At 33.5% G+C, this 12,917-nt stretch overlaps 1 protein-coding gene across 1 annotated transcript; it reads left to right on the forward strand.

Annotated features, from left to right (window-relative positions):
* Window positions 1-1,661: 1,661 nt before the first annotated feature.
* On the forward strand, window positions 1,662-12,678 carry LOC109075097 (plakophilin-2-like). Its single transcript, XM_042740473.1, is given in 14 exon segments — window positions 1,662-1,907; window positions 1,909-2,125; window positions 2,806-2,879; window positions 3,211-3,818; window positions 6,075-6,219; window positions 7,477-7,684; window positions 7,857-8,034; window positions 8,843-8,957; window positions 9,405-9,569; window positions 10,509-10,685; window positions 10,776-10,929; window positions 11,012-11,204; window positions 11,307-11,394; window positions 12,340-12,678. Coding segments are annotated over 14 exon segments (2,457 nt in total). The 5' UTR covers window positions 1,662-1,841; the 3' UTR covers window positions 12,409-12,678.
* Window positions 12,679-12,917: the final 239 nt, after the last annotated feature.

Genomic DNA, 12,917 nt, shown 5'->3' on the forward strand with positions numbered 1-12,917 from the left:
CATGTGATACTTTTTAGGATACTTTGATGAATAAAAAGTAAAAAAAAAAAAAAAAAAAAAAAAAAAAAAAAATTACTGTGTTTTTAAAATATAAATATTTTGTAATAACAATATACACTACTGGTCAGTAATTTGGGGTCAGTAATTTTTTTTCTTTCTTTTTTTTTAAATAAAATCAATACTTTTATTCAGCAAGGATGTGTTAAATTGATAAAAAGTGATAGTAAAGAAAATATATTATTAGAGCTATTATAATAGAATTTTTTTTTATTTTCGAATAAATGCTGTTCTTTTTAACCTTTTATTCATCAAATATATAAGACAGCAGAACTGTTTCCAACACTCATAATAAATCAGAATATTAGAATGATTTCTAAATGATCTGTGATAGACTGGATGTTACATGTGACACTGAAGGCTGGAGTAATGATGCTGAAAATTCAGCTTAGCATCACAGGAATAAATTTTTTTTTTTTTTAAAGTATATTCAAATAGAAAACTATTATTTTAAGTTGTATAATATTTCACAATATTACAGTTTTTTCTGTATTTTTGATCAAATAAATGCAGGCTTGATGAGCAGAAGAAACTTCTTTCAAAAACATTAGAAATAGTAATGTTTCCAAACTTTTGACCTGTACTGTATATATATATATATATATATATATATATATATATATATATATATATATATTTTTACATTCACACAAATTCATTTTTCATATATATATATATATATATATTACCATTCACACACATTCATTTTTTACTACTGCTTATAACAATAACAGCTGTTATTAATTATTTTATTATGATTTTTGCTGTTATATAGCACGCTTTGAATATCCTTGCTCATTTGATATAAATCTGCTATGTATTATAAAAATATTTACTATGTAATGTTATCGTTATCCACTGATGACCCATGGTTTCCAAGGCAGCGTGTTACAATATCGCCCTCTGTTCGTTAATCCGATGTATTGCTAGTGCCTCTGTATTTGTGTTAAATGATCCATTATAAAAGTGATCTATTGGGCATCACTCTTTATTAAAATGATAGTAAATGAAATAAAATTCAAACACGATATATAAACTCTATCACTGGAACAATAAATAAAAAAGCACAAATGTAAATAAATAAAGCAAACAAAAAAGTAGATCCAAATGCAGTGTTTAATGCTTAACCCATAATCAGGGATTGCTCTCATTTCAATAAATGAATGTACATGACTTGTCCAGTCATTCGTGATTTACTGGTTAATAATTAAAGATAAGGATTGGGCCTATATATATATAATTATCTTTAATTAATACTTATCTTTAATAGGCCCATTATTAATCTGTAGAAACCGGCAAAAATATTTTAGAGCCTGGTATGACTAGAAAAAAAAAATCATATTGTTCATAAAAATGCTTCATTTTTAGAGGAAATGAATTAAAATATTATATTTTTAGTTGTTGTTAGCTTGTGCGAATCACGCATAACAATATTCAGTACAACAAAATTTTTGGTTGTTATTAAACCTATATCAGTGGATAATAAATACCGTATCAATAAAACTGTGGTAACAATAACTGCTGTATGTTGGCAGAAATTGTTACCATGTATTTCACCTATACAAACTTTCAATTATGACGTAGCTGTTGTGGGAGGGGCGTTGTGGTCCTGGGACTTTGTTTGCGCTACTATGAAGAATGCTGAGTACACACTTCACTGCCAAGAGCCAACCATTCCCCAGCTTTGGGTCAGTCCCGTCCGCAGAGAAAGTGTGCGTCCACCTCCACGAGCGCAGGTGCTTAGCTGGTGAATATGCAGAAACACGATCTGTGTGAGGTGACGCATGATTAAACCACACCCTGAACACAAAGAACAACCACAGCGCTTCTACACACCCAACATAGACTCAGACACCTGATGCTTCAGCCGCACAAGTCCCGATGGCGGAGGAGGCTGACTTTATGCGGTCTGTGTTGCCCGTTCGCGGCGCTTTTCACTCGGTAGATTCATCTTTAGCTTTACCGCAGGCGGACAAGCTCGCTCTCGCGGACGCGCACCGGCTGAACCGACTACAGCAACAAGTGCAGCTCTCTCTCTCTCGGAAAAGAAAGAAACCCAAACCGCCAGGTATGTGGAATGAAACTGCGTGAAATAAAAGCAAATATGTAAAAAAAAAAAAAAAAAAAAAAAAAAAAAAAGTAGTGTTTTGGTTTGGGATAGAATACAGGTGTAGGCTATATGTTTATATTTCTTGAAAAAATACAGGACGTCAGTCAAATGTTTATGGTTAGCTTTCAGTGGTCCTTTGTTCTTAACTCTGTCCTTTGGTTATTTTATTTTACATTTTATTTGTGTGTAAAATAACATGCAAAACATTTATTTATTCCTTAATTTTTTTAAATATATATTCTTTACAAAAATACTGTGGTTCTACCATAGTATCAGTGTGATCTCAAAGTGACTTTGATGTATAACACTGCACTGAATTATTTTCTTGTAGCGTAACATTTACATAGTACTTTAAGGCACTTTAGATAATATCTGAAGTCCAAATACAGCTATAATAAAATATATAGATAGATAAAAATATAATATAATATAATAACTATGTAGTATAACGATGTTACAAATAAACACATTTGGTAACTTTTTGTAAGTTGAGAAAAGTGAACCCTACCTTAGTTTGTCAGAACTCAACTCATTCAGACCTACAGTATTTAGTAGGATTGGTAAGTGATCATGAAGAATATGTTTTCCATTGTGTTGTATTGTATGCAGTCCAATTATGTGTGTTTTGGGTGTTGCAGAGTCATCTCTCTCAGACAGTCTGTCCAGCTTTCATATTTCAAGTAGTTCATCTTTAGGAAGTCTACACCTAAAGGTAAAGGCAATTTTCCAGAGGGATAAATGTGTTCTTAAAGAGATGCATGCAAAAAATTTAAATTCTGTCATCATTTGTTGCCATACAATGAAAGTGAATGGTAACTAGAGATTTCTGGTTCCAGAAAATGACAAAAAGCACCTTAAAAGTTGCATAAAACTATTTTGTATGATTTGTGCACTATATTCTAAGTCTTCTGAAGCTGTTTGATGGGTTCATGTCAGAAATGCACTAAAGTATTCGTTTATTTCCATGCTTTTTTGGGTGAACTAATCCTTTAATATCATTAACTTGATTCACTTGAGATAATGACATACGCCATACTTTGCAGCAGACGTTCTCCGTCATTCATGAAGCCACAAGGTTGTCACGGATGGTTGATCGATCTCAGTGGTCAAGTACCAAGCCACCTCAATTTCACAGAGGCTATGGAAGCTTTCGTTACACTGCTAAACAGCCAGCTTTATGCTGGGGGTCCAATTCTCTCACTCTCCCCTCGGCCCCTACAGTCAACCAATCCCATATGAACAAACAAACTTTACTTTACGCCCACTCCGAGGTTCTGCGAAACCCGAGGTTCGCAGGCCTGTCGGCTGTCACTCAGCTCCCCAGTAAACCTGTGTATGAGAACAATAACATAGATGATACAGATGATGTGTTTTTACCCAACACCCGACACAATGCTCCTGCAGAGAGAAACAGGATGGAGTTAGAGAAGCACACCCTTCAGAAGACCCTCTGCAACCCGAGAGAGGGGGGTTTCAGAGAACAATCAGAGAACGTGTCCTGGCAGAGCCGAATACGGAAGCCAAGCCTGGAGTTTGTTGCAGGAAGACCCTCTCAACCTGGCTCACTGATCAGCATTGAGGAGCAGTCAAGGAGTTTAGGGAGGATAGAAAAGCTGGAGGTCACACAACAAGCAAGGACAGCATCAGCAAAGTAAGCCAGTAGTTTATATATTTTAGCTGCTTAATCACACTTAATCACCCATATGGTTTGACAGTGTTATTTAACCATTTTTATGTTATTTTAATATCGCAGAGGGAGTATGTTATATACATGTATAAATTTGTATATTTTTGATTAATACTAAAATTGTATATTTTGACTATTTTAGTCATATAATAAAGTATTAATACACACACAAAAGCACGTGTGTGTGTGTGTGTGTGTTTATAAAAAAAACAATAAATCAATTGTAAATAAAGTTATATATATATATATATATATATAATCAGTGAGACTTGTAATGTTTTTTAAAGAAGTCTCTTCTGCTATACACACACACACACTACTGTTCAAAAGTTTGGGATCAGTGAGACTTGTAATGTTTTTTAAAGAAGTCTCTTCTGCTCATCAAGGCTGCATTTATTTGATCAGAAATACAGAAAAAAACTGTAATCTTGCAAAATGTTATTATAACATAAAATATTGGTTTCTATTTTAATATCCTTTAAAATATAATTTATTTCTGTGATGCAAAGCTGAATTTCCAGCATCATGACGCCAGTATAAAGTGTCACATGATCCTTAAGAAATCATTCTTATATGCTGATTTATTATTAGAATTATCAATGTTGGCAACATATGTGCTGCCAAATATTTTTTTGGAAACTGATACTTTTTTCAGGATTCTTTGTTGAATAAAAAGTTAAAAGGAACAGCATTTATTCAAAATATGAATCTTTTCAAACAATATAAATCTTTGCTATCACTTCTTGACAATTTAACACATCCTTGCTGAATAAAAGGTTTAATTTCTTTCAAAAAAAGGAAAATAGAAATTTACAGACCCCCAAACATTTGAACAGTAGTGTATATTGTTAGAAAAGATTTCTATTTTAAATAATTGGTCTTATTTTTAACTTTTTATTCATCAAAGAATCCTGAAAAAAAAAGTATCACAGCTTCCAAAAAAATATTTGGCTGTTGCCAACATTGATAATTCTAATAATAAATCAGCATAATAATGTTTTCTGAAGGATCATGTGACACTTTATACTGGAGTCATGATGCTGGAAATTCAGCTTTGCATCACAGAAATAAATTATATTTTAAAGGATATTAAAATAGAAAGCATTATTTTATATTCTAATAACATTTTGCAAGATTATTGTATTTTTTTTTTCTGTATTTTTGATCAAATAAATGCAGCCTTGATGAGCAGAAGAGCAGTTTTTCTTTAAAAAACATTACAAGTCTCACTGATCCCAAAATTTTGAACAGTAGTGTATGTATATATATATATGTGAGTGTGTGTGTGTGTGTGTGTGTGTGTGTGTGTGTATGTGTGTGTGTGTGTGTGTGTGTATATGTATGTATATATAGGGGACCTCAATCATGGTATTGAAGGTGGAGAAAGCGCTGGACATTCTATATATATATATATTATATATATATATATATATAACAGTATATAAATGGCATAGCTGGTACTTATTATTATTATTAACAATTATATAGATTACACACACACACACACATATATATATATATATATATATATATATATATATATATATATATATACACACACACACACACGTAAACAACAACAAGATAGTGTATCATTAAATTAATTATATATTATAATTATAAATACAAATGATATATTTATGTAGTATACAAGTATTTATACAAGTATTAGTTTGTTAGTAATTACCTTGCAACAAAGACTTAAAATTAGCTTATAGATTGCCCTAAAATTTACAAAAAACTTTTCACAATTTGGTTCAATTATTATTATTATTAGTAGTAGTAGTAGTAGTAGATTTAAATTATATAATACTGAATTTAAATTAAACCTACATTAAATTAGTGTTAAATTTGTATATTATACTTTACAAAGATTGGAGATAAAAAGCAGGCGTTTCGGCTATCTGCCTTCATCAGTGTAACAATTCTTTGTTTCTCAATGATTATATAGAAAATGACAAACATAAGGTGATCATAATCAATCCACAGACTCCAGTTCAACATCTGAAACAAATTAATGGGAGCAATAACACATCAGGCAAAAAATGTTGTTCATTAAAATTGTACCCACAATAAAAATGGATATGGAAATTAACTTGAAACAAAGACATTAGCTTATACATTGGCCAAAGATGTACAAAAGTTTGGTCACAATTTGGTCTGAACTATTTTAGATGGAATGAACTCTGCTATATTTCACACAATCTCTGTGTGTTGAAGGAAGGGCAGACAAGCTGAACTAGGTCCAGAGATGACACTAAAAGAGGCTGTAAATCTCCTTGCACCAGATAATATGGAAACACAAATCACTGCGGCCAACTTCATACAGAACCAGTGCTTTAACAGTTCTGATGCCAAGAAAAAGGTAAGTAATACTTTACTCTTAAATGACTAGAATGAAATTCTGATATGCTAGTATGATCCACCCAAAAATGTTGACATATCTCGCCCAGTCCTCAGAGTCTAGCCTCTATGGTTGCATTGATAACAAACACCTTGGACAATGAGTCATAGTACTACATGGTGAGCTGGCACTTTAATTAAGAGGAAAACAGGTGTGGAAGAAAGTGAGGAATGTATTTAGTGTTGTGTTTACAGTGCAGTCGACTGTAAATTATTAGGATGACAACATTTGGCAACAGCGTTTCATTGACTTTTTAAGTTACATTTCTGCTTTTCATTTTTCGTAGTACATTACAACAAACATTCAATGGACAATTCATATAAAAAGGAGTGGTGTAATGTAGTGGTTAAAGATACAAGCTAGGCAATTCATGATCTATCACCACTGAATCCTTGAGCAAAGGCACTTAAACACAGGAAGCTCCAAGGGGATTTCCTGCATTCACTTTGAATCCAAGAATAGCCAAAATTAAAACTGTGTCTGAATAAATACAGCCCCAATCCACCCTTATCATTTGTGAAAATAACCTGCAATTTATTCTGAATGATTGTGGTTGTGACATTATTACTGTTGGCACATGCACACACGTCCGCCCATGTTTACATATCAACAATGATTCGGTGCTCAGCAACTTCGCCTGTCCTGCTGAAAGACGGTGTGAACTGGTATGCAGAGGTTAACCAAACATAAAAGGTCAATTACATGCACTACCATTCAAAAGTTTTGGGTCAGTTAGATTAAAAAAATAATAATAATAATAATTTTAAGAAATTAATATTTTTCGTCAGCAAGGATACATTCATAAAATGTGACAGTAAAGAGATTTAAAATGTCACAAAGATTCAGATTGAGATTTCAAATAAATGCGGTTCTTTTAAACGTCATGTTTATAAAAGAATCCTAAAAAAAATAAGGTTTCCACAAAAATATGAAGCAGCACAAGTGTTTTCAACAAATAAAATAAAAAAAAATCATCAAATAACAAATAATCATAAAAGAACAATTTACAAAGAAGACTGGAGTATAAATAAAGAATAAAAAAATGATGCTGAAAACTGAGCTTTGTATCACAGGAATAAATTACATTTTAAAATAAGTAAAAATTTTGGTACAAGAACCTTGACTACACTAACAGAAGTGGACTTAAGTGGACTAATTTTAGAATATGACACATTTCAATGTAGAGGTTGCTTATTTTAGCATGTTCCATCTGCTCAGGTACTTTATCTTCAAGGCATCCCAAAGCTGCTGAAGCTCATGCAGAGTGAGAGCGAGGAGCTCCAACGGGCTGCTGTCAGCGCACTCCGAAATATTGTTTTCGAAAACAATGAGAACAAAATGGAAGTCAAAGAGTGTGAGGGGCTTCCAGTGATCCTAACACTGCTCAAGAAGAACCGAGATATTGAGACCCGACAGCAGCTCACTGGTAAGACAGCCATTTAGAGTATTTTAGCTTTGCTGCATGTAAGTTTCATTACTCAGTCAAACTTGACTTCACTTTAGCTGATTTAGCATGTCTCCAACTAAGAAAACATCCAGATTTTGAATGTGTGATCTCTAGCCTGCCACTAACCTTGCAGATATTATCCTCTCTTCAGGGCTGCTGTGGAATCTGTCTTCTCATGATGTCCTGAAAGAGCAGCTCGCTAGAGAAGCAGCCAAACCTCTCACAGATAGTGTGCTGGTGCCCTGCTCAGGCATTTCAGAGGGGGAAGACCCCAAGTTGGAGCTCCTTGCTGACCCCGTCATTTTCTACAATGCTACTGGCTGCCTGAGGTATTACGAACTGAAAGAGAAGATACAACAGGTTTTAAATGCAGATTTATTATAATAATCTAAGCCGTTCTTAGTGCTACAACTGCCAAAGTTATAAATATAAATTATTTTAATATACACTACTGTTCAAACGTTTGGGGACAGTAAGATTTTTTTTTTTAAAAAAATGAATACTTGTATTCAGCAAGGCAGCTTTAAACACAGATATAATATTACAAAAGATTTTTAAAAGATCACCAAATCAGCATATCAGAATGATTTGTGAAGGATTATATGACACTGAGGAGTAATGGCTGCTGAAAAATCAGCTATGTCATCATAGGAATATATTAGATTTTAAATTATACTAAAACAGAACATGGTTATTTCAAATTATAATAATATTTACTGTTATTTTATTTTTTATTTAATATATATATATATATATATATATATATATATATATATATATATAATATATATATATATATATATATTTTTTATATATTACATTTTTTGTATTTATATATATATTCAGCTGGTCCATATGGACGTAAAGCCCATATATACTGCACATCTCATATATCATATATATATATATACCATATATATATACAAACCTATATAAGGTATAGAATACCACCATATAATATATCCCCATATATCATTATATACAGTATACAAGTCTATCATTTATGTCTAATATATATAGGAGTATATATATATATATATATTTTATCTTGACATGTTCATGTACTATACAAACTATAGATAGCTTTTCATAACATAGATATACACCATTTTTTTGATTTTTTTTTTAGTGTATTAGTTCAGCTGGTCCAGATGGACGTAACTCCAATGCTCGGGACTGCGAGGGTCTCATTGAGTGCATCATCTATTACCGTCCACAATACCATCAGCAGACCTACAAACCTGCTGATAAGGTAAAGTGACACTCAAATTAAAGTCCCCACATTTATCAACAGCAACCAAATTTTATCTTGATGTTCCTGTACTATGAAAACTTTTAGATAGCTTTCATAACACAGAATGTCCTTCCCAGTGAGGAAATAAAATACTATGAAAACTTTTAGATAGCTTTCATAACACAGAATGTCCTTCCCAGTGAGGAAATAAAAAGTGTATTCAAACTAAGCTCTTAAAATGACTCACTCTGAATGCTCGGAACTTTGTGACACAAATGAATGCATATGTGACCGTCCACATTTACATCAGTGATACCTACTATGCTGCTCAGCCTCCGTGGGGTAGTAAAGAGAAAGCCAGATATTATGTTTTATATAATTTTATATTATCGCATATGATCCGGAGTGATTATTCCGACTGGTGAACAATTCATAATAATTTATTTATTCATTCTTATTTTCCAGGCCACAGAAAACTGTATGTGCATCCTGCACAATCTTTCTTATCGGTTTGATTGTGAGTTGCCTCGTGTGGATTCCCCGGTGCTACAACAGCCCAAACAAAATCACAATGCAGAAACTAGCAACCCCGGCTGCTTCATCCTCAATAGTCCCAAAAACACTGAAGAGGTTAGTATTACACTATAGATTAAACAAAGAGTTTGCACGCTCAGGCCATCCAAGGGGTAGATGAGTTTGTCTTTTCATCAAAGCAGATTTAGAGAAGTCTAGCATTGCATCACCAATGGATTTGGAGAAATTCATCATTACATCATTTGCTCACGAATGGATCCTCTGCAGTGAAAGCGTGCCGTCAGAATGAGAGTCCAAACAGCTGATAGAAAAAAACATTACAATAATCCGCAAGTAATTCACACGACTCCAGTCCATCAATGAGTGTCCTGTAAAGTGAAAAGCTGCATGTTTGTAAGAATCAAATCCATCAATATGGCATTTTAACTTTAAACTATTGCTTCGAGTACCTAATACATAATAACACTTCCTCCAGTGAAAGAGCCCATCTCTTGTTGTTCTCTCACATCCAAATACACCGATTTATTTAGACAGAGCTGTTTTTACTTGTAAATGATCTGCGCATATTTCTCTCCTGATTCGGACAAGATGACTTTTTTTTTACTAGAGAAAGCAATATTATGCATAGATGACTTTTCGCTTCACAAGTCATTTATTAATGGATTGGAGTCGTGTGGATTACTTGTGGATTATTGTGATATTTTTATTAGCTGATTGGACTCCCATTCCGACGGCACCCATTCGCTGCAGAGGATCCAGTGGTGGGCAAGTGATGTAATGCTACATTTCTCCAAATCTGTTCCAGTGATGAAACAAACTCAGCTACATCTTGGATGACTTGAGAAAAAAAATTGTTGATTTAATGTTTTCTTTTCTTTTTTTGTTGATTTAATGTTATAGCTGATGATGTAATCGATGAAAACTTTTTCCTGTTGCGTATTCAGACTGACCAAAATGCCATCTCTAATGCAAATGTAGTGGTGTTGAACACAAATTGACCTCATATGTGGCCTCACGTGTTGTGTCTCACCTCAGGAAGCAGATGCAGACTATCCCTTACTCGAAGAGAACGGCAGCCCTCACGGTGTGGAGTGGCTCTGGTGCGCCATCACTGTCCGCATGTATCTCTCTCTCATTGCCGTCAGCACAAACCAGCACACGAAAGAGGCATCCATTGGAGCACTGCAGAACCTCACAGCTTGCTCTGGAGAGGTATAATCTAGAAATAAATCTCCAGAAAAAATCACTATAAGCAGCATTGGCGTCAAATGACATTGAATTATTGTCTTTTATCTCCATTAGATATCCCAAGCCATCGCACACTTCATTGTGCAAAAAGAGGGAGGCCTATCTCAAGTGAAGAAGATGCTACAAGAAGGAGAGAAGGAGGAGATCAGAATATCTGTGTCACTGCTAAAAAACATCTCTCGTTACCGAGAACTGCACAAAGATATTGGTGAGCTGCCGGCATACACAATAACAGCATGATTGTGTCATGCAGAAAAAAGGAAGGAAACATGATTTTTACATCTCTACAGTTAAACAGGTGTTACCGGAGCTGGTTGCCGTCCTGCCAAACTCTGACCGAAGTGTAGAGCAGCCTATAGAGGTCACCGTGACGATTTGTCGCATTCTCATCAATCTGAGCCATGCATCTGTACCGAACACCTGTGCCATCATAAACCAAGGAGCGTTACCCAAGATCATCAGCATCAGCACTAAAGACAGCGGGTACAGTTTCATTTTCAGGAACTTTCAGTAATGGGGCGTATAATAAAAAGTGATTTATGTGGCTTACTTAATTCATACATTTTAATTCTCAATTCAATCTAGGTTTGGACCCACACGGGCGGGCGAGGCGGCTTGTATTTTACTTCATACTCTATGGAGGCATTCAGAGCTGCACAGCAGTTTCAAAAAGGTGAGATGTTTTGTTTTATGTTTGCATCCTACAGTCATGAAGTGATAAAGTGTTATTAATTACTGTTTTGGGGGACAAATAAATAAACTAGCAGTACATTATCACCAATAGTCAAAGATGGAGGTCAGTTTAGGGCAGCTACTCAAGATATTAAGAGTGTTTACAAAGAAGAAATCAATGCAGTTAACTGTGGGAAGGCATGACGAAATTAATAGAACAAAACTTTGTAGTTAGTATTCATATACATCAATTCATGGCACTAATGCAGTGAAGCAAATTTATCTCCTTTCACATCATTTCCTGATCTCATTATTCTGCCTTACCTTCTCCTGATCATTTGTGCCTCACTCCCTCTCTCGCCCATAAAGGCCAACAATTAGAGTAATAGTATGTATAATGTGAGGAATGGTCAGAAAGAATATTTAAACACAATAACAACAAAAGTGCCCCTTTATATTTTTGAGTTCTAGCCAATAAAATACTTTAGAGATTAGCATAATTAGAAAAAAAGTATATCAGTAATTAAGATACCTATAATCAACACCTATATGGTGTTTACTGTTTTATTAATTTGCATGACTTTCCCAGGTCTGGAAATAACACTTTTTAAACTCATACATCTCAATTCTCAATGGGAACCCTGATTCTTCAAAGGTGTGAGGGAGTGTTAAAATAATATATATATATATATATATATATATATATATATTATATATAATATATATGTATATATATTATATTATATTATAAATATTTAGCTTATTTTAAAAGCATGTTTTGTCTTATTTCAAATAGTTTCAAATCATCATGTGGCTTCCTTGGAAGTTTGCGGACTCCTGGTTGAGAACTACTGATCTAAAGTGCTCAAAAACTAATTCACGTGTTTTAGATTTTGCTTTCATTGCATGCATATTAACTCTTGTCATCTGTTTTAATCTATGGCAGGCCGGTTACAGGAAAACTGACTTCATTAACAACAGGACAGTGAAGGCTGTGAATTCAGTTCGTGATTAATGGGGTCCAGAAATATACCACGATGATCAAGGCTTTTCACCTGCTTTTTTAGGCTATATTTAAAAAAATGGTGCTAATAACATGGCTTTGGTGCGTGTTTGTATATATGCTCTTAATTTAATACTTGATAGTTTACTCTGTGTTTTAATTTAATGATAATAGTTATGTCTGTCGAAGTTAATTTATTTTTTACTGAACTTTTTAAGATTTTTTTTACTGTCTTTGGTCTGTTTAAATAGCAATATTAAAGCATTTTCATCAACAAAGATATTTATTTGTGCATTTGTTTTTATTTTGCAGTGAGTAAAGCCACTTCCTAGCATTGTGTAGCAAGTGTCGAATTATTATTAATATATATATATTATTTTCAAATAAACTGGAATATTTTCTCCAGTCACATTGTTTATTGTGGTTCTGTTTGAGTACAGTCTGCTCTCAACAACACGGTTTGTATTTAAAACATAAAGCATTGATAAAAACCTCAAAGGAATTTGACATTATACTTTACT

This window comes from Cyprinus carpio, chromosome A4 (genome assembly GCF_018340385.1).
Source record: "Cyprinus carpio isolate SPL01 chromosome A4, ASM1834038v1, whole genome shotgun sequence".
Taxonomy (NCBI): Eukaryota; Metazoa; Chordata; class Actinopteri; order Cypriniformes; family Cyprinidae; genus Cyprinus; species Cyprinus carpio.